General features: G+C 40.5%; 1 protein-coding gene and 1 long non-coding RNA gene across 4 annotated transcripts in view; one reads left to right on the forward strand and one right to left on the reverse strand.

Moving 5' to 3' along the window:
• Positions 1-373: 373 nt before the first annotated feature.
• Positions 374-15295, reverse strand: LOC119157604. The gene is made up of 3 exons (XR_005107597.1): positions 14536-15295; positions 1890-1896; positions 374-384 (listed from the first exon to the last, which is right to left on the reverse strand). It is a non-coding gene; the product is annotated as an uncharacterized LOC119157604 (long non-coding RNA).
• Positions 3773-22877, forward strand: part of CYLD (CYLD lysine 63 deubiquitinase) — a 29509-nt gene continuing 10404 nt past the window's right edge. The window contains exons 1-12 of one of the 3 annotated variants that reach the window (XM_037408621.1): positions 3773-3923; positions 8200-8860; positions 9891-10193; positions 11083-11188; positions 12261-12359; positions 13485-13601; positions 15314-15693; positions 17196-17361; positions 18179-18320; positions 18887-19009; positions 20341-20432; positions 21520-21586. In XM_037408621.1, the coding sequence (XP_037264518.1) occupies positions 8354-8860; positions 9891-10193; positions 11083-11188; positions 12261-12359; positions 13485-13601; positions 15314-15693; positions 17196-17361; positions 18179-18320; positions 18887-19009; positions 20341-20432; positions 21520-21586 (2102 nt within the window). In that variant the 5' untranslated portion in view covers positions 3773-3923; positions 8200-8353. Of the gene's footprint in view, positions 3924-8199; positions 8861-9890; positions 10194-11082; positions 11189-12260; positions 12360-13484; positions 13602-15313; positions 15694-17195; positions 17362-18178; positions 18321-18886; positions 19010-20340; positions 20433-21519; positions 21587-22877 lie in introns of those variants that run through there. The other 2 variants (XM_037408622.1, XM_037408623.1) reach the window with 2 other exon arrangements.

Raw genomic sequence — 22877 nt, forward strand, 5'->3', positions numbered from 1 at the left:
CAGTAGAGCCAGCTGTTATGGTCACAGCTGGTTCCTGAACACGTTCCTTGTGCCCAGGAGCTGTGACATCCACAGTGGGTTTAGCAGGCTGCTCCTCCTCCCCCTGCTCCCATGAGTTCAGGTTTGGTTCAAACAGCCCCCGGCCCTTCACCGGACCCAGTGTTGTTTCTCTGGCAGCAGTTTACTTTCTTAAATGTTTACAGCATACAGTACTGTTTGCTAGCAGAATGCATAACTAGTATCTTTATATTCCCAGCTCCACATCCAACAGTCCAATACTGTGTAAAGGGTTAAGCAGTGGAAAAGGGGAATTTTCGCAATGGCAGCACACTATTCTGAGAGGTGGGCAAGTGCGCTTATCGATTTGTCTGACTATGCATAAAACTGTGGTACATTTTAATGGAAAAGCATGTTCGGTCACAGTCAGTGATGGGAAAGGGATCCTCATGCACTGGCTCACTCAGAGTTTGTATTCTCTGAAAGCACTGACTTGGGCATACATAAAGAACACAGTGTTAAAATGCATCTACCAAGGGATATGGAAAGAGTGGTCAGCAATCACATAGGAGCAAGGCCGGGTTAAAACCATCAACGCTGCAGTGCATAAAAGTGGTTGTCATAGGAGTTAAGTCCTCCATACTGATTTAAGATGAAAGAACTTGTTTTAGGAAGACTAACTTGAAAGTTCATGTCCAAAACTTGGTAACCAGCCACCAGATAAGCTTGCCTTGCAATGCCATGTTAAGGATGTATTGAAAGACTCTGTTTGTGTTTTTGATAGTTAAAGAACCAGAAGGGACTGCTGCAATAGTGTCAAACATCCTGCTTTGATTTGTACCCTGATTTGGGCAGTTCACATTTTCCCAATTAGATAGATTACATAAACCCAGACAGACACAATAGTTAACCACAGAATACAAAGCCGGTATCAGCTTGAAAAATTGTGAGATAAACCAATGTTATATACAGAATGCAGTTTACTGCCAGATTTTATTGGCATTTTATTATAGGCACAGTGAGGTCTTATTCTTGTTAAAGAATGTGGCTGTAATATCCCTATCACAAAACACTCTTCAGCTTCTATCCTAAGAAATACAGCTGCAGGCAACCTCAGAGCCTCTGTGCTGCTTTTCCCTCTCAGGCCCCAAACTAAGTAACTAAATCTTATTTATTTTACCAAATCATTCATTAGAACTGTAGATAATGAGAAAAAACTAGAGGAGACAGAAATATCCAACATATTTACCCAAGTCCCCTTTTACCACATAACTAATACATAGGAAGTGCTGTAATGTTGTCTTTGATGCTTGTACAAGAACCCTCCCTCTCTTTTTTAATGCAGCTGGATAAATACCTACCACTTCCATATTTTAAGCAGCAGAAAAAATCAGCTGTTCTGCATGAATATTCTGCACTTTTGGGGTGATGCTGTGATAAACGAGTACCATACTTCTATCCTGGCACAGAACCAAATTCTGTTCCATGCTATTTATAGAATGTTAACTTGTAGTGTTGTGTCATTTGAAAGTGGAATTTGTTTACCATACTTCATTATTACAAAACATGTCACTCGTAACAGGAGTGTGGTTTAAAGAAATAATTTGCAGTTTAATGGCAAATATCTCCTGCTGGTGTTACTGACAGGGTTTTCAACATGAAAGAAACATAACAGGTCCATTTTACACCACCAAAGCCCTGTTATCATTATCGCTTTACAACTCCTTTATAGTTCTAAAGGAGTATGAAGGAGCGTTAGAATAAACAATAGCCTTGGCCTGCCTTTCATCTGTGGTCTGTCAGTGACACAGCGCTGTAATGCAAGCCCAGTGGGTCAATAGGATATTAACTTGGGTTAGATTTCACAAGCACTATTCTGTCTGTAGAATGACAGACTTTCTAAGTGGTCTGCGCCGGTCATTTTTCCTCCTGAAATCATAGAGGGTTAAGTACATAATTACATGGACTAGAGAAATATTTTTAAATGTTTGGGTTTGAGTTATTAGGTATACCACATGTAGTGATTCCTATCTAGTATTTTGGTATTTTATCCTTATGATGCGTCTGTCGCCTTTTCTTCTCAAGTATAACTGTGGTGTATTTAGGCTAGTACCTATAGTCATATTCCATATGTAATTTATTTATACCCAAAATGTAAGCATAATGAAATTGGGGATAATAGGGTCTTATGGTAGACACACTGATGTGTTTTGTAGGAGCATAAAAGGCAGCTCTACAAATGGAGGGAAATGCAGCTGCTGTGTATAGATAGCCACCTTGAGGATTAGCAGAGCATAACTTGGGTTTACTATGTGCCCTTCTGCAAGATGAAGAAATGTTATGCATACATCTTAGTTTTTTCACCATCTAGTCTTTAAAACTTAAATATTACTTTAAAATGCAATTTTGCTCTTAAGTGGCTGAATAAAATGATTAGTGGGAGCATTTGTTCCATAGTAGATGGAAACTCATTGTTTCCTTAAGAGTTTCCAACAAACTCCAGCTGGTTTCTGACACTAAGACTGCGTCGTTCCCATCGCACGTGTACCCACACTATCACAGGCCTGCGTCGTGCCTTCCCATCTTCCTACCAAAAGCTGCGGTAGTGATGATCATTGCTGCAGAGCTCAGGGGTGAGCGCTCTGGCCCCGACCCAGAGCTGCACGGGATCTGTTTACTGTCTCTAGCCTAGACTCTGGAGTTCTATAGGGAACAGGGTTAACTGGAACAGCCTTTACTTTAGCTGATGTTGAACTGCACGTTACCAAGTTACATAAAAACACATTATTAAAGAGTGTTAAGGATGCTAAGAAACTAGGAAAGTGTTTGTGTCTCAACATTATTGTAACCACCTTAGGTACACAATTTTTTTCACAGATGCTTCTTTGTAGGAAGTCAATTTCTATCAGTACAAAATTTCAGAAGTGCCTTCAAAATGCAATTCAGAGCACCAGTGTAGAATACTACACAAAAAAAAAATATCTGAAAATGAATGCTGTCTTCTGGAAACGCTGGATGCGTGCATAGAGCCTTTAAGCATAAGCGCCCTGTTGAGCATCTCTTTCCTATTCCCGAGTGCGCTCGCTGTATGTAACCCGCCGGTGGTGCTGGGTGGGCAGAACAGATCGGCATTGGGGCGGCAACCACAGGTCCGTTACGGCAGAGCTGCCTTTGGCTTTTGTTAGATCTAGTTTTCCGCAGCTATACTCGCAGCTCCAGAGTGACCACGTTTCAGACCTGCACGCTGGGGGTAGGCCAAGCCCGCCCCTCCTGAGCCGCCCCCCGGCAGCCACCGCACCCGCCTCGGCCCGGACACCTGCAGCGCCCCCGGGAGACACAGGGCGCGGCGGCGGGCCCGCTCCCCGCAGCTACCGGCGCTCCGCTCCGCAGCTTCCCGGGGACAACCGGGCCCCGCGGCGTTGCCGGCCGGGGCGGGAGCAGCACCTCGCCACCGCTGGCGGGGGACACGACCCGCAGCCCGGCCTCCGCCGCCAGCGGGGCGCACGCTCGCGCCGCCGTAGTTCCCGACGTCCCGCCTTTTGCGTTCCGGGAGGCCAATCAGCGCCCTCGACGGGGATGGCGCCGCCACCCGCCCCTCTGACCTCCCCGCCCCCTCCTCTGCGGCTCATACAATCTTGATGGAATGGAAACCCCCGAATCACCTCGTCACCTGGCGGCGCTCTTCGCCAATAGCGCCGCGAAGCGGAGGCGCCGGCGCGTTCTGATTGGCTGCGAGAGAGGCTGGGGGACGAGAGGGCGGGCGCGCCCGGGCAGCAGGGAGCGTTTCGCCGGCCGGAGCGTCGGGATGCTGTGACGCCGATGGGGGAGCGCGGAGCGGGCCGGGCCGCCGCGCCGGGCGCCGCGGGGCTGTGAGCCGCGCCGGGAAGGTCCCGCGGGCGCCGCGGCTCGGGGCTGGGGATGAGGAGGTGAGCGAGCTCGGGGCCGTAGGGGCCGGGCGCTGCGGCGGGACGCTGCCCGGCGCCGCCAGGGAGGGCTGAGGCGGCGGCCCGGCCTGGCCCCGCCGCCCCGCGCCGCTCTCCTCGCTGTTTCCATGGCTGTAGGCGCGGCGATGGCTGCGGGCCCGGCCGCCGAGCGGCGCCGGGGCCGGGCCGCGGTGGCCTCGCGGCGGCGGGGCTGGGCCGGGGGTGGCGGTGGGTGCCCTTGGGGCTGCGCGGGGGCGCCGGGCTTGGGCCCAGCTCTGCCTGCCCGGTGGTGAGCCCCGAGCGGCCCGGCCCGGCGCGCTGGCTGAGGAGGTGCCTCTGGGCTTCGGTGCCGTGCCCTCCCGCCGCCGCCTGCGGAGGCGCTGAGCGCTCAGCGGGGGCGTGGGGGCCCCGCTCGGGAGCAGCCCCGCACGGGCCCCGCCGCTCGCACCTGCCTGGCTCGCTGCGGCGCGTCCCGCTCGGCCGGGTGCGGTGCGGGCTCCCACCGGCGCACGCCCCGCTGCTGAGCGGATACATGGGCTCGGCTTTCCCGCAGTCCGCACACGCGTGCCCTGGGGGGGGGGGGGCTGGCAGCAGGGGGGGCCGCGGGCCGGGCCTGCCTGCCAAACCTAGTAACGCTCCGGCATCTGTCTTCGCATCGTTGATAACGATTTTTGTACTATAGCATTTATATAAAATCCATAACACCTAACCAAACTTGATAATTGAGTTTTTCAGTAACAATTTGTTTTAGAAGTCATGTTACTAGTATGAACTTACTTCTGTCAGACAGCTTTGCAACCACTGTTCTGAAGAAACAGTTTCTATTTTTTGCACTCATGGCTTGTATTGCAGTGATGTAATTGTGTGTACATTGACCTGCAACTAAATTTACATGCTCTTAGTTTTAACCTTCCCTTAGAAATGATTTTTGGACTGTTGAAGAACATAACTTTGCATCTCAGCTGTTTAAGACTTGGTATTTAAAGTGAAAGATCCGTATGGAACTGTACCACGTATTTTAGCCGCTATTTCATACCCTGAATCAGAGCTACTGACTTGTGTGTTTGCGCTGTAACGTGATAGCTGATTCAAACAGCTCTGTATGGTTCATCTAAGGCCACTTGCAGGGCAGAAGCAAAGTTCTCCTATTTCAGGGCAAACTGGTTTTATGATGAGATGTCTCTGTAGTGACAACAGTAGCTCAAGACAGGGGAAAAGAGATTAGGGAAGCTTTGGCATTAGGTAGCTTCTGTGGCCTAGCTCTGAAGTGGGTTTTTTTCCCCCTAAAGTATGTAGTGTTGCAGGCATAACTGTTTTTTGCCTGTTGCTTCCCAAAACCCTTTGAGCATCAAAATAAATCAGGTACTAGGTAGAGTAGAAGAATGCGGTTGAACAGGCACTGCCACTTAAACATCCATGGTGATGGCCAAGTACTCTCCAGTATGCACAAAGTTTTATAGTTGCTGGTATCTTGTGCAGTATAATGATGACTCTTTGCTAAGCATAATTTGTTTGGTTCCCAAGTTTATTCATACTGAGGTCTAACTGTTTATTCTGGTCTTAGTCTGATCTGTGTGTGCAGTTTGCTCAGCAAGTGTACTTTACTTATAGAATAACCAATTCCATGGAAAATGGCTGTAAAAAAAAATAATCTTAAAATCAGTGTTTTGTGTGCATGTATTTCTAGTATCTTGCCAGAACTTAACGTCCTTTTTAGAAAGCTGCTTCATGCTTTTAAAATACAAATTTTTTACTTTTGTTATCCTAAAAGAAGGAGATTGGTCTTTAGAGCTGTATATTTTCTTTGGCAGGGGGTGGTGGTGGTAGATAAGTTTTTAAAGTTAGGCATCTTACATAGTGAGAATGAACTTTTTCATAATGGCAGACCTTTCAGTACTGTATTCAGTGGCTTAATAACATCTCTGTGGATGACCAGAACTTGGAAAGGCTGACCATGCACCATATAAAGTTACCGTTATTTAATCTAAATGCAGATGTTTACCTGTTTTCATATGGGATTCTTTACTACAAAACATATGAAGACTATGTAATGTTGCAGCAATGGACCTGCAAGCAGGGTATACTCATTAAAAAAAAGTATATGATAAATAATATTTTTATAAAAATTAAAATGTATTCTTTTTAAGCTCTTGAACAGACTTCTCTGTTAATGTGTTGTTTCCGTACATACTTAGTAAAATTAATCAGTTATTTCTCTAAGTGAAATAGGAAAGGTCATGATCCGTGTAATGTCAGAGGTACTTATTTGCAGCATACTGGGGGTTGACTAACTTTGTGGAATGGCTTACAAAAAGGAAAGTTAAGTGCATCAGCCTTTGAAAGCTGAGAACATAAAATGGAACTACGAAGAACAAGATAGTATCTATTCTTTTTCCCGGTTTCTGGGAAAAGTAAGGGGAGGAAACTAGACAGGACTCTATTTTAATATCTGAGTAGACTTATAAAAACGAATGGACATTTAATCATGTTTCCTTTGCAGTAGGGGGGGAGGGAAGATCCTGTTCTGTTCTTCATCAGTTCCTGTGCAAAACATTACTATTTTAGTCCGGTACCGATATCAGACTTTTTTGTTAATCAAATATTAAAGCCCGGTTTTGTGTGTCAAATGAAAATGAAGAAGGATACCTTTTAACTTGCAAATATATTGACAGTCTATCAGAATTTATCTTAGTGAGGTCCGAAACTGTCCAGATTCAGTCCCTCAGATGTTAATTACTTTGCAGATGAAAACACTTTAAACCCCATAATTCCTATGAGCTGCTGCAGCAGCGGTGTCAAAAGTGTGACGATGACATTGACACCCACGTGCAACATCTGTGAGGCCCTGAAGCATCCTGTGTTCAGCTGGAATGGCTGTGTGGTACAAGAGCCTCGCTAGGAGTCTCAACAAGTCAGCACAGAAATATGTGAATTCCTAGTGACTGAAAGATACTACTCAATTACCTCAGAGGACCTGAAGTTTATGTAATTTTCTTTGGGGGAAATAGTTTTGTTAAATACTTTTTGTTTAAAAACAGATGATGAAAATAAGTACAGTACCACTGGATTCCATTGCTTTCTGATAGCTTCCGAAGCTGGGATCAAACTGCGTAGGAGAAATAGCGATAGGTTTTGTGGTATTTGAATGCCATCTGGGAAAAGATCTGGAGGAATTAGGGTAGCAGGAGGGGGCACAAGGACAAAGAGTATTTGCTTTTTGTTTACTAAAGTTAAATCCATAAACAATCATTGAGATTCTTCTTGAACTGAATGCACACTGTGGCATCATACATTACTAACAGGAAAATTTACATGGCAATGTATTCTTAACTTGTATGCTACCCTTTTCTCTCATCTTTAGAAGAGGAACAAATCCTGTTAAGGTACTGCAGATCTTTCTTCACGTATCCAATATGATCTAACTGTAGATATATGTATGTGTGTATGTATTTTACTTTTGTATCTGCTGCCATGTGCAATGAAGTGTTTTCAAATTGTTCTTCTTTAATTTATTGATTGTGAACTATAATTCTTAGAAGGAAGTTTATATCTAAGGTGTTTTCTTCCAGGGTATTTTAGTAACTGAAAGTGATCTATTTCCTTCTTCGTTGAAGTGAATTATCTTTCTAAAATGATAAAAAGAAAAAACCTCCAAGTTGTTCTTTAGAACTGCATGTTGCAATGCTGGTGCAATTTGTTTTTCATACTTGTTTATTGCTTACTGGAACTGTCCATTTCTATTATTTAAAGAAATAGCTGTTATAAATTACTAAAGTTTCCATTTTCTGTTGCTATATTGCATTGACACAATTTTCTGCTTCGTGAAATCAAAATGATATGCGGGATGACAGATGCAGTACGCTTTGTCAGCCGTGAGTAGTCCCTAAGCACCAGAAAAGATCTTCATAGTGGAAAGCTTCTATAAAATAGTTTGTAAACTTGAGCAGGATATTTATTCCTGTTCATCCGAAATTTAAGTTTTATTTTTCCTTTCATTTATGTGTGTTTTCTGCATTTCCTTAGACTTTTTCCATAGCTCTTTGCTTCATGGAAGTAGCAAAGGAAAGGAAATACACAGAATAACCAGTAGAAATGGGTATTTCTGTGATCAGCAATACTATGGCTGTTTTGAGACTGTCTCAGATTTTGCTGAACTATAACTCCATAGGAGGGGTGGGGCTGGTCACAGATTTACATGATTTTCTCTTGTTTTACTTAAGACTAGCTGTAGTTCCCCAATTTCATTTTGCCTTTTTTTCTTTTTGTTTTTGTATTCTAGGCTTTCTGCTCTGGATTTGGTTCTTTGCAAAATGAATACTGCATTGTTTCCCAAAGGTTGGACCCTCCAGTAGAATTTGTCAAGATCATTGTACATAAATCAACAGTTTCTTTTTCTTGAAGACTTCTGTGCAGTTTTAAAGGTCTTAATCACAATGAATTCAGGCTTATGGAGTCAAGAAAAAGCAAGTTCATCCTATTGGGAAGAGCGGATCTTTTACTTGCTTCTCCAAGAATGCAGTGTCATAGACAAGCAGACTCAAAAGCTCTTGAAAGTGCCCAAAGGTAGCATTGGGCAATTTTTTCAAGACCGTTCTTCTGTGGGACACTCCAGAAATATTCCTTGTAAAGGCAAAAAACTGCAGATTGGATTAAAAATTCTGGAACAACCTCATGCAGTCCTGTTTGTGGATGAGAAGGATGTTATAGAAATAAATGAAAAACTAGCTGAGTTGCTTTTGGCTATTACTAACTGTGAGGAAAGATACAGTCTGTTCAAAAGCAAAAGCAGGTTAACTAAAGGCATCCAAATAGATATTGGCTCACCTGTTAGAGTGCAGTTGAGATCAGGAGATGATAAATTTCCTGGTGTTGTTCGCTTCAGAGGACCCTTAATGCAAGAAAGGTCCCTAACAGGGATATACTTTGGAGTAGAGTTGCTGGTAAGTTTCTTGCTGAGCGGGAGCATTGTATATATTTTATAAGATGAGCTAAAAATCTTCTATTTGAAGAGGCAGTCATAATAAATTTTTTTCCTAGAAGCATCTTTACCCCTAAACAGTATGTAATCTTCAGTCTTTTCCCAAGAATTGTTATTAAATGCCTGTGAATGCACCACATCACATCGGCTCTGTATTCTGCATGTTAAGTGAAACTTGATGAGGTGCCTGGGCTGGCAAAAAGACTTGAACAGACTCTGACTCTTCCAGCCTAGAGAAATTTAATTACTTACATCCCCATCGTGGCAAATATCTCAGATTTCTGTTGAGGACTTTGTTTTTTCTGCATGTGGCAGGATACAGTCCATAAATGCAGGCTTGGATTTTAGGGCTGCTCGTGTTGTAGAGCCCTAAAAGTCAAATGGCAATTAGTTAAGATAGAGAATGTTACTGTTGTGTGCTCCTAGTGAGATGTTTCTGTGAAATTTATGCCAACCATAAGCTTTTTAAGGATTAGCTTCATGAGAGTGCCACTCTTGCGTTAGAAGTATATTTTCAAAGTCCTCTTTAAACTTTTCCCAAATTCTTAGCAATTCCCACTAAGAACCTTAAGGAATATCAGGCCCAAGTGCTTCTGAAAATCACCTCTCATTATTTGGCATCTAAGTGGAAATTTTGAATGTTTAGCATTATGTCTAGTATGGAGTAGTCTTTAAATGGCAGAAATTTGATGATGGAAGCAGGATTTTCACCTGAAGAAAACATGCTTCCCTGCTTAAAAAGGCTTCTGCCTGCAGCTACTCTGTAATCTAATGACATCTCACTGTTCATCTAAGGTGTGATATTGCTACAAATTCCGGCAATAGAATTCTCCCAATATAATGATAGTACATCAGGCAAATTCTACTGCAGTTTCTCTAAAACACTGGATAATGTTACTGCTTTTTTAGTAGTCTGCTTTTGCACAAAACACACTGCTTTTTTTTTTTTGCCTTTTTTTTTTTCTTTTTTTTCTTCCTCCTCTGACACTTAGGAAGAAGGTCGCGGTCAGGGCTTTACTGATGGACAGTACCAAGGCAAGCAGCTTTTCAGATGTGATGAGGATTGTGGGGTTTTTGTTGCTCTGGACAAACTGGAGCTGGTGGAAGATGATGACAATGAACTGGAAAGTGACTATGCAGCTCCAGTTGACGCAATGCAGGTAGAACTTCCTCCTCTGGAGATCAACTCCAGGGTTTCTCTGAAGATAGGAGAGAGTATAGAGTATGGGACAGTTATATTCTGTGATGTCTTACCAGGAAACGAAAGTTTAGGATACGTTGTTGGAGTGGACATGGTAAGAAAATAATCTGACTTTAATAACTTTTGCATGTGTGTTAGCTAGTGAATTACATGCAATATAGAAGAAGAAACATTATCCACAAGCTACTTCAGTGGAGGCTCACCTAAAACGGGAAACCAAACACTGGTGTTCAAAGATGCCCCCAGGTGGTAACTGGTTTTTGGCATCGGGTAAATGGTATATTTGATGTGAAACAGTTCAGGAGAAGTACTCTGGTTACTCTAAGGAGCCTCCACTGAGCTACTTGCAGTGTTAGACATCAGTCTTGAAGTAATAGTTACGTGTTTGTCTTGTGAGACTGGCTTTGTTCTGCCTTGTGAAAAACGTAGACTGGATGCCTTTTTTTTTTTTTTTTGTTAGCTATGTTCAAAAGCTTTTTTTTTCATGTAACTTTGGTTTGTTTGACTTTGTTCTACCTTAAAAATACTGAGCTTTAAGTGCAAAAGAAAATGTGAAGCTTGCAATTAAAAATCATTTCTAGCAACTTCAGTTTTTGAAAATGAACAGCTTTCAAATTTGTGGTAGTTAAAGGGTGTTTTGGTTTTTGTTTTTATAGATCATGTGCTTCCATTTTCTTGATTGCAGTAGCTGTTGCCTAACAATACACTGGAATTGTTCTAACTTGTTTATAAATCATGGATTTTAGTAGAAGAATGCTTGTTTAAATAGGAGGTATTTCTCAAAAGAACAGTTTTAAAGTTTGTGTTTGTTTACAAAGACTGTAATGTTTGACTGTTCTAAATACAAGGTTTGTTACAGGAAAAAGTAGATGTTGTCAAACCTTTCATTTTCCTACTTTTTACATTCCTAAAAACATATGTTTGTATTCTGTACGACATAAATCTTCTCTTGGGATAAATATAACATGTTTTTCTATTCTTAGGATAATCCTATTGGAAATTGGGATGGAAGATATAATGGAATACAGCTGTGCAGTTTTGCAAGTGTTGAAAGTACACTTCTCTTGCACATCAACGATGTTATTCCAGGTATGCTTGGCTTTCTTAATCAGAAGGCAGTCTTTGATAATGTCTCAGCCTAAGCACAGTTATATGATTAAAACAAAACTGTGGAATGTATATCCTAAATTCGCTTGAGTGAGTTTAACCTTCTGTGTTATATTTCTCTTTGGTTTCCTTCTCCTTTTGGTTACAGTGGTCAGTAGCAGAAAAGGTCTAATATTGAACAAAATTCATGTCAAATTGTATAGTATTTACGGTACTATACAGCTGTATAGTATTCATGAGTATGTGTCTGTAGCAAGAATCTTTTTATTGAATGTTGTTCAGTTTGCTCCAGGAGTTTAAGTATCTTGGATCAGAAAACTGTTCTTTCTGTGCTTGAAATGTATCGATAGTATTATTTACGCATTCTGTGAGTAAATAACTAGAAAATTCACGGCGAGACTGTGGAAGTAGTCACAATCCACAGTAATTCACTGAATAATGTTAACTTTTAAGTGCTACAGTCCCCTGATTCCTTTTCTGAGGAAGGAAAACAGTTTCATGGAAAATTTTTGTTTGTGCTCTGTCTGAGGACAATATTAATGAGCGTGCAGTCTTGTACAGCCTGTAGTCTGTAACTGTTGCCCTCTGTCTTCAATTTGGCTAACTTTTCTTAGGTTCAGCTCTTACTTGTTGCTGTAGTTGAGGTGCGTGTTTTGGCATGAATTCTCCTCTTGGGAGAATCCATGGGGGCTTCTCCATTGTTGGGAAAAGAGCATTTGTTGTAGATGTGTTGGTAGAAAACTAAGTTTAGAATTTCATACATCTGTTTCCTGTAATGGAAGCATGCATGTGCATTGAAGAACGTGAAGTCAATCAATTTGATGTGTTCAAGAAATAATGGTGGACTTCAGAGTAAAGTAGTTGCTGATGTGCTAGAAACAAATCCCGTATACGTAAAGTGTTGGTTATGTGCCAAACAAGGTTTTGCTCCACCCACTTTTAAAACTTACGATGCTAGACCTTGGTTCAGGTACGTTTCAAGCTGAACTTCTCTATGATGTAGTAAAAGCACAGAAAAGGGAAACTAATATTCTTTTCATATACCACCTCGCAGAGACTGTGTCACAGGACAGGAGACCTCCCAAACTTGCCTATACCTCAAGAGGTGGCAGTGACAAAAGCTTGTTCAATCATAGTAAGCCAAAGGCTACAGGTACGTATGGGAAATAATTTGGTTTGTGGTTTTTTTACCTATGTAAGATTACAAATTTCTTTTCCTTGGGAAGAAGTGTTGCCTTGCATTTTCTATCACTTCATATATTATTCCAGTCACATATCGAGTAAAATTTCTCTAGAGTATTAGTATTCATTTATTTAATCATAACAAAGGTGGTAGACAGTTTAAGTTCCTGCTCAAAATACCTTCACTTTCGTGAAAAACAGTTTGAGGTTTAGCAAAAATTCAATGATATTACCTAGCCACCCGGCCAGTTCAGAGCTGCATTTTTTGTTTTGAAAAGTGTGGTGTGTGTTTGGTTTTTTTTAAAATTTTTTAATAAATATAGTTTGCTGTTGTCTTCTTTCTGCAGGAGTAGAAACTTCCAGATTTTTAGCCCAGCAACAGATCTACTCAATAGCAAATATGTTAATTTTGCTGTGATTCAAAACCAAAATTGAGTTCCTGAAATACAAACTTCTTGTGACTCTGCTTTTGGTCAGCTCTGTGGAAATCCTTCTAGGGGAAAAAAACTGGAAGAAAAACAATTTCCTTTTTAAAAGGGTAGAAATCAAAATTCAGTATCTTTTGAGTTTACTAGTGGCTATTTTGGTTTGTAGAATATTAATGACAGTATATTCCATAAGCTTTTGTTCTACCTGGCATAGGATGCTGACAGAGATGCTCTTCACTAAAGTAACTGCAGTTCTGTGTTGGCACAAGTTACAGCTGTGTAGAGTTTGATTGGTAATTTATTTGTCTACTCTGAAAATTTTTTTGCTTTAGAAACAAAAAATACCTGCTCTACACTGTATCTCAAATACTTTCTTATATCCATAATTTATAGTAATGAAAAATTTGTACTTCAGGGGTGTTTTCTGCCTTCTCGTCAGGTTGGTGACTTGAAATTTCAGTTTGGAGGATTAAGTCGGTTTGGGATAAACTGCTACTTTGTTGCAAGCTTATAACTGGGTTAGCTTTGGTGGGAGACATTGCTGCTTTGTGGAAAGGCAGTTGGGTCTTCTGGAAAGTACAGTAACAAATTTATACTATGAAATAAGGGCATAACTGACCTCTTGTAAATAGAGATTAATCTCTTAAGTAAAACATGTTATTTTCCAGGATCTACCTCTGAACCTGGAAATAGAAACAGATCTGAAGTCTTCTACACGTTAAATGGCTCATCAGTTGACTCTCAGCCTCAAATGAAAACAAAACCCCCATGGTATATTGATGAAGGTAATGAGAGGTGATAGTCTTTCATGTAGGCATCTACTTTATTTAAAAAACAAAACAAAGCTATAGTGTGTAGATGTTCTTCAGATAAAACAAGGATAAGTTTAAATTTAAAACAGTTGGAATGTGTTGTCTCAGTAGAAGACCCACTATATCATAAAAAGCATCTTGGGACCCCCATGAAAATATGCTTTGTCTTAACTGACAGACCTGTGGTTTTATTCTGCATGTAGGGGATTACATTCTTGGCAACACTTGTGCAGCTCTGGGAATGCATATGTCTTTGCAAGCAAAATAAAAGTTGAGGCTTGGAAGGAAGATAGGAAGATACTCCTTCTAGCTAAGCATATAATTTTGTGTTGCCTGTCCTGTTGTAGCTAATGTTACAGATCTAAGGGAACTGTAATACTCTGCTAACCCAGCTATTCAGGCTGGAAGTAGGGGTGGCAGAAAACCTAATCTGACTAGGCATACCTTTTTTTTTTCAGTGTTTTATAAGGTTATTCCTGTAAAATCTCTGAATTCTTACAAGTATGGGTGCAGGTACCCAAGGGATCTTGATTTGCTTCCAGATCTAAATATTATTTTATTTTTACTAATTTTTTTTCTCCCTGGTCAACTTTTTTAAAAAGTACGGCTGGCTGGCTTAGTGACTGAAGGGGTAAATGCTAAACAAGTAATGTTAATTTGCAATGGAAACCTTTAGCAGCAGTAGCCCGTGAGTTCCATGAACCATAAAAAAAATGGGTTAAAATTTTTCTTGGTTGCCTAACAGATGTTGTTCCAACAGCTTGGAATTCTGTTTAAAAACTTACTTATTATAATATTTAAATAAGCAAGGTAAATATCTGATGTATAAAAGACTATGGAAGTGAAGAATTAAATATTTTATTTTTTTTTTTAAAAAATTGTGGTCATCAACTTTAGTTAATAAAACAGCATGAAAAGAAGAGGTGATGGAGAAGAGCCTTTTGCTCTGTGAATACTCATTGTGTATTAGAGACCAGGTACAGATGAGGGAAGATACAGAACACTTGTGCTATTACATCTAGTTGTGATCTCATTTATCAAGCACTGCATTAGTCATGACTTATTTAAATCCTTTATTCTTTATAGACACTGATAGATTCCTTGTGTTAGAACCAAAGTATATTGTGATAGAGCCAGGGGAATACACACTTTTCCATTTGCAAATCCTGTCTGCAAGCAATTACTCATTTCTGTATTAGCTGTGAACCAAATCCTTTCCTCAGTCACACTGACCAGTGAGTTCTTCCTAGGTTTGCCTATTACAGTCGTCATCCTTGTTGGGGCTGTTGTGTTGTGTTCAAAGGAAAAGTCTGATGTGGGGTTGGAAAAAAAAAAAAAAGCTTTCAATCTAAATATTTTTGTGGTTTCTGCCTGTTGTCTCCTTTCTCTCCAGTGTTCATTTCCGTTGGTTGTGGTAAAAGTGGTAAGGCTACAGCAGTGTCTCCTCAGCCAGTTCTGTCTCTCCAAGTGTTGCCAAGGGACAAACATCTTCCTACATGTCTGCAGCTGTTAGTGCTTCCGATATAGGATGCCCATGAAATTACACGTGGTTGCAGATACACTTCGTTGTTTGATAGCTAACTCTTTCCTTTTGTAAGATGTTGGGGTCGTCAGTCTCCCCCCTGGCGCCCCGCCCCCCCCCCCCCCCCCGCCATTTACTAATGTCTTGGTTTTGATTTTAACAGTTGCTGAAGACCCTGCAAAATCACTTACTGATTCATCTCCTGGATTTGGGCATTCTTCACCGCCGCTGCAGCAACCTTTAACAAACTCTGTGTCTACAGAAAACAGATTTCACTCCCTCCCCTTTAGCTTGACAAAAGCGTCGAGTACTAATGGTACTATTGGACATAGTCCTCTTTCTTTATCTGTTCAGTCAGTCATTGGCGATGTAAATACTACGGCTAACCAGGAGAGTCCATCAACAGCAGGCCCAGTTGGGAACTCACATGGTCTTGAGGCAGGTTCCTTGGCTGAAGTTAAAGAAAATCCTCCTTTCTATGGAGTAATCCGCTGGATTGGCCAGCCCCCTGGAGTAAATGAAGTACTAGCTGGACTGGAACTGGTAAATATAAATTGTAATTCATATTAATATTAATTACACGTTAATAGTTTTGTTTCTGAGAGTTGGTGCCTGTATACTTTGCAGAAGCAGTCAGTGGAGGGATTTGTCCAAACGTCTTGCCATGTGATCTTTTTATAACACAGCTTAAATTCATAGATGAGCTCTGACTTTTGTGGCTGCCCTGGCCCTTGCTCTGTTAATAGGTGCTGAGGTGTCTTTGTGTCACAGTGGGCAACTGAATTTGTAGGACTGGTGGGTCGCTCACTTTAAAGGAGTGCCCTTTGCTATGTTACGGAGATTTTAACTGAAAAAAGCCAACCGCATATAAAGGTTCTCTGAAATGCAGATTTACATAAAATGCCCTGGCTGTAAGAGTGTGTATTGATTCATTTGTTTGGTTTTTGCATACCAGCAAACAGGCAGTGTCAGAGTTATGACTGTCAGAGTCATAATGCTGGTTTTGATAAACGATGGTAGTAATATTGTTGATTTGACAGCCATGTGCTTTATGCGTTCCTGTGAGCCCTTTGTAAATTCACGGTTGCTGCAAACACAAATTGCTGCTATGTACTGACATTTACTCTGTGGCAGTTGCTGCCAAGGTTGTGATTGGCTATCAGTTAAATTAATGTGTCCGCAATTAGGGAGATGGGGTTCTTTATTTGGGGATAACGTTCAATAAAATGTCAGATAAAGCAGTGTACAATTACGTAAAGCAACAAGCATTTTTTGCAAAGTAGGTGAGAATGTGACAGGAATATCGGCTGCTAGGAAAAACCCTGGTGCTTGTGGGTTTTTTGGCTGAAGCCCAAGCTATAGTTTGCCACAGGTGTTCTGAGACTGCATTTTAGGGTGCCTTGTGTTAAACGGGGTCTTGGGCTTGCCTCTCATGGATTTCTGCATTAAAACCTGGCAATTGTTAGTAAGCAGACAATACATCTTAGATCTTGTTATCAAAGATAAGTAACAACTTGTTATTTTTAATATGTAGTTTGTGTTGTCTTTCCTTGAGGTACACTTTTTGTGTTCTGAAGCAAGTATTTTTCTTGTGCAGGCCACAGTCACACTGGAATTATTCACGCTACCCAATGCGTAGTGATTTTAATTGAGTTTTAAAAGGTGCTTTGTACTGCATGTGTGCTCTTTCTAATAACAGGGGGAATCTGGAGTGACTAGCTACCTTAGTTAACTCCCTGATGTTGACTAGGTTTAATTCTCTCCTCTCCCACCTCCTTACCCAAGATGCTTCTAATAGAATTTTTGTTTTATTTTGGATGGAGTGAAAGTTTAAGCATGAAGGAAAAAAAGTGTGACTCTGAATTTCCTCATTAGATCCAATTAAAGAACACCTCAGCTGAGGCTCTGTGTACTAGAATGCAGGAACGTTGTATATCAAGCTTCAGAGTACCTGAAGGGTGTCTTACAGGTAGATGTTTTATCAAACGTCTTGCTGCAGAACTGTAGAAACAAGAAAAATAGCAAATTCTCACTTGAATTTTCAGGAAGATGAATGTGCAGGTTGTACGGATGGAACATTTAAAGGAACTCGATACTTCACTTGTGCTCCAAAGAAAGCTCTTTTTGTTAAACTCAAAAGCTGCAGGCCAGATTCCAGGTTTGCCTCACTACAGCCCGTTTCCAACCAGATTGAACGCTGCAACTCTCTAGGTACTGAGCTTCTGCTTATTACTTATCAGCTGGGAACTGACCTGGGTTTCTGTTTCATTTATTCCTGCAATATGTTCTTGTATTGAACACTTGAGAATCTGTACAGGTAGTACTTAAATGAGATTAATGAATAGACCAGTCTGTACAGAACATAATGCTGCTATGGATTACTTTGTTATGCTTTAAAACAGGAAAATGTTCATGTATTTAAAGAAATCTCATAAAATTAAGGGATTTTCTGTTACGCTGTACATTTTTTACCTTAGAAGTTGTAAAGCAGTCTTGCTGAAAATGGTAGTTGCAACTCCAGCAACATGTGATTACATTATCAGAAATACAGTTATCTTTCTATAAATGTCAGATTATTTTTTTTCCTAAATATTAACATAGAAAAGCATGTATTCTTACAGTGGAAGTTAGTGGTGAAAACTCACATTTTTATTTTTTTTTAATTTCAAATATGTTAGATTTCTTGGGTCATGTTGTGTTGCCTGGGACGACAGCAAAGAAAAAAAGTGTCCAGTACTTGTAAGATAGTGTGAACAGGGCATTTATAATGAGAAGAGAACTTCATTCCTACTGGGTAAAATTAATTCAGTGCTGCACGCTTTCTGAATGTGCACCGTCAGTGGAATGTAAGGCCTTGTTCACTCTCGGGAAGACAGCGAGTCTCAGCTATAATAAAATGTTTTTCTAGTCCAGAGAAGGAATGCTTACACTAAGGCAGCAACTTAGCTATAAAACGTTAATAGGAAAAAAAACTCAAGGGGGATAAAGTTTGAGGCTTTAAAGTGTCTTTTGAAAAAAAAAATTTCAGCCTTTGGAGGTTACTTAAGTGAAGTTGTAGAAGAAAACACTCCTCCAAAAATGGAAAAAGAAGGTTTAGAGACAATGATTGGAAAGAAGAAAGGTATCCAGGGTCATTACAACTCCTGTTACTTAGACTCCACCTTATTCTGGTAAGTTCATAATTTGTATAGTGGCATCCCCCGCTAGAAATGCAGAACATGTGATCTTTGTTGTAACGACTGTCTGTCTGTATGACTGTGCAGCTTGAAGCCATGCGCTGCAATCTTTGACATGTTACTGTGCTCTTCCAATCTGAACAAGTTCTGCAGCGTTTGCTGCAGAATGTGAAGTGCTAATCATGTCCGAATTGTACTGGCCCCTTTGTGTCTATACTGGTTTTGACTGAGGGAGTCCCTGGCCTGTAAGTGGTTGAAGGATGAGGGAGTACACAGGCTGGGGGGCGGAGGGAGGGAAATCCCTCTTAGAACTCCTTCGCAGAATCCTGCCTGGGCAACTGGTTTTGTACTCTGCTGCAGAAAGGGTACTGGGTTAGAGTGGACTTTTGCTATTTAGTACAGCTGTGTTGTCTACTGTCCGTAATTACTCTTTTTGATTTTTTTTTAGTTCTTTTATTCTTCCCGTGGCTTCGCTTGGTTTGTCTTATGTTGGTCAGGCATCAGAATGGTTGTATCTTCCAGAATCAAAACAACCTGCCTTTTCCTTTTTTTCTTTGTAGCCTGTTTTCTTTTAGTTCTGTTTTGGATACTGTGTTACTCAGACCTAAAGAAAAGAATGACGTAGAGTATTATAGTGAGACTCAAGAGCTGTTGCGGACAGAGATTGTGAATCCTCTGAGAATGTAAGTAAAGACGTGAACTGGTCTCTGTTCTAATATAAATTTTTGTACTAGATCCTGCTGTGGATGCATTCCTATTGCAAACCTGAGAAGTTGGCTAGTTGCTGCTGCCTGTCTGTTCAGCATTTTTTTTTTTAAGTATTATTACTTGTTCTTCATGGTAAATTTAATCAGTGCTAACTGGAAGTAGTTATTCATCGTTTGGTGATAAAATACCTTTGCTACTCTGTTTGGAAATGTGATCAGCATAAAGATATCTTAAAATTCCTATAGGTAGGAATGCGAAAACATTCTAAATACAAGTTCTGTTTGTTCACAGCGTTCATATGTACATGTTCTTAATGCTGCTGTTCTTGACAAGAAGAGTATTTGGGTTATCTTACATGGAGTTTCACAACTTAATAGATTTTGCAGGGCTTTAGAAGTTTCATTAATTTTTACATATGGGCTGCAAGTGGTCAAAACACTTTTTGATAGAAAAATTTAACTGGAGCTTTGTAATTTTTTAGGCGCAACGAACAAAGGAAATAGGGCAAAAATTTGCATGAAAGGTTATTTGTCTTTATCTGCATGTTTAAAAAAGAAAAATAAGCTAATACAGTTGTAGTTCTGAAATTCTGTGGGATGTTACTGACCAATTTATCACAAAGTTTTTGTTCTGATTCCTGGAACAGAATGATGGCTTCTGAACCCTTGTTCTTACAAGAGTGTGTATACTTTGCCTGATGTGTGCCGGGGTTCTGTGCTATAGGTAGTGGGATACACACCAAGCAGCAGAAATGTCAAGTGGCTGAGAAGACTGAAAGTCTCAGTTCTCTTACCTTTCTACCATGCTTAAAACTTTCTTTGCGCTTTTTGTAAAGTTACAGAGGAAAAGATTGAATACTCGAAACTTCAGCTTCTTAGGTCAGCAATACAGTTCTGAATCATTTTGTCAAATACTGAATTATTATTTTTTTTTGTTAACAACTCCCACAGTGCTATTATTGTGTGACATTCTGAATATGATGTATTAAGTACTGCAAATTAGAGTGAAAACAAATCAAAAGTAATTGACAAATCAGAAAACGGTTATCCCGGTAAGTTAATGTTTAGAAAGAGCTCTTAAAGGTTATACAAGAACATTGAGCACTGCACTAAACTTATCATGCATTAAAAAACCCTGGAAATCAGATTGAATACGAGGAGCCGATACATAGTTTTGAAGAAATGCTGTACACATGTAAAGAAGGATGCGAGAGCCTGTGTTTCAGCATTTAAAAGGTGGGGGTTTTTTCTGCTTCTCTGACTTGATCACAAACCAGCTAATAGCTTATTAAACCCATTTATCTTAGATATGGATATGTATGTGCTACAAAAATAATGAAACTGAGGAAAATACTTGAAAAAGTTGAGGCTGCATCAGGATTCACTTCAGAGGAAAAAGGTAACTGGGGAGGTTTTCCTTTCTTTGAGATTTGTAAGAACCATAATATGAAGGAACTGAAATGCCTTGCTATATATTTATACTAGAACAAAACACAAATATTTCTCTGTAGCGGTAGTACCTCTACCAGAGATTTGTGTGAGCACTGAGTGGTAAAAAGGCCTTTTCTGCTTCCTTGGGTCTGTAAGGAACCCTAGCTGAACCATTGCTGGATTTCTTTTCTTGATTTCCTGTGCCCATGTAACGCTCTTCTAGCAGTTAGGAGAGACCTAAGGTTCTTCCTCAAAAATGAAAAATGTGATAAGGCAGGGGTCCTTGTCCTCTTTCAAAATGTCACTTTGATTCCTGAGGAATAATCTTTTTGCTACAACATTTCATTGTTACAATGGTTATGTAATATTTTACGCAATAAAATGTGTAAATCATGTTAGAAAAATCAATTCCCAACCTTTTTGATCTTCTGCTGCATGTAATGATTAATGAGCATTGTGTTATGTAGCCGTTCCATTTTTGTTTGGGAGAACACTAATTTCTTTGTAAATGCTGAAAACTAGTTTTTATTGCAGTTAGTGGCAGGAAGAGAAATATACCAGAGACCTCTGTGCTGGGGGAGAACAGACCTCTGGGAAGCTAGTGCTGGCTGCATTCTTGGTTTCAGAACTCGGTCTCTAGCTTAGTTGAACTTTGTACTATTGTGTGCTTTTTATGTAAGCGTTACTGTCACTACTCCTCACTGCTTCTCTGCAGTTTCACTGTTTTGAGAGCTTTTATTTCTCCTGGAAAAGTTGTGTGGCATGGAGTGATTCCTCTGAAATACAGAGCATCTTTTTGATCTTTACTGGAAAGCTTTGTTACCCTGTTGAGCCTGTATCTTTTATTAGGGCCGTCTGACACCAAAGGAGTAAATAGAGGTTTATGTCATGAAAATGTTCATAGCTTGTCATAATCTTATGTGTTAATAAAGCTATAAAAATGAACTTTTACATTTTTCCTATTAAAATTTTGAAAACTTTCATTTAAAATCGATCTTGAATAATGTCTCTGGTTTTGCATACTAACAAGACCTTTTTTTTCCCCCCCCTCCCAGATCCAGAAGAATTTTTGAATATTTTATTTCACCATATTCTAAGAGTTGAGCCACTGCTGAAAATAAGGTGAGTGTTTTTTCTTTGTTGAACTCATCTATTTGTAGAGGCTGACAAATGCGAGACAGAGTAGCTGTTGCCTTTCAAATTAAGATGGCTTTTAGATCAGATTTGATTTATGATTCATATTTCTAATAAGATTCAATGTAATCAAGTTACATTGACAAATTTTACACTATTGCCTATGTTTTTTGGTAGGTGGGTTTTGTGCCACTGGTCTTTTGTTGCAAAAGCCCATGAACGTAGTTTCGCGACAACTGCACAAAGATCCCCTGTCCCAGTGCTGTCTACTCGAGAGCCGTACTATCTTCCTGTTAGTTACGCTAAAGAGGGGCTGCTGTAAGAGGACCTCACAGAGTTCTTAATATGGCCTGCGGTTTATAACTGCTTATTTCTGGGACAAGCTGCAGAAATTGCTGATTTCTTCTTTAAGGCTAATAAAAATATTTCATTGGTTTGCCTTGATCAAGGTTGGCTTCTCTTACTTTATCAAACTGACAGATACTGGCATTTCTGTGTGCCTTCATTTGGGCTGTAGCACTACCGGGATTCAGCTGCCATAACTGAGTTTAACAGAGGTAGGATTGCTGCCCGCTGCTGTCACTGCTGGCTGGCACCTGATACTCTCGGGTTCCTGGCTGCATTCTGCGGCAGCAGCAGTGTTGCACGGCATTTCCCATAGTTTTTCAGGCTTTCCAAATTGCAGGAATTGTATTAGTATTCATGGTGTAGATGCCATTTGAGTATACTGAGGCTACCTTCTGTGGTACTTCTGTAAGGCAATTTTGAAAAAGTTTGAAGGGATGAGAGACCAAGGCATGTCATGAATTTGGAACTGTGTTGCTGCTTCTGCCTAGACAAAGGTCTACTTCTAGGGATTTTTTTTTTTATTTTCATTGTGGTGTTTTTTTTTTTTTTAACCTAACAACAGCAACAACAAAACCCAACTGCCCCCCAGAAAACTAAGCCACAACAACTGGTAACTTCCAGGCATGTATTGGGTCTCTACAGCAAAGTGTTTGAAGAGTAGCTTGCCATCAAGATCCTTACAATTGTTACTGCTGCTCTTCAATTCTATGAAACACAACGTGCTGAGAAACCCCTGTGGCTAACGTAGTATTCTGGTGAAACAGCTGGGATACAATACTGTAATTGTAATAACAGCTTTTATTGGTATAATCAGAATAATAGATCTTGTGTGAGAATGTATTTCTGGTTTTTTGGTAGTTAACAGGTGTGCTGCTGTGGCAGGAATCACAGCTGAAAGGAGTAAAGTAAAAGCAAGGGAAGATGCCTCTCA

The sequence above is a fragment of the Falco rusticolus genome, chromosome 15 (assembly GCF_015220075.1).
Source record: "Falco rusticolus isolate bFalRus1 chromosome 15, bFalRus1.pri, whole genome shotgun sequence".
Taxonomy (NCBI): Eukaryota; Metazoa; Chordata; class Aves; order Falconiformes; family Falconidae; genus Falco; species Falco rusticolus.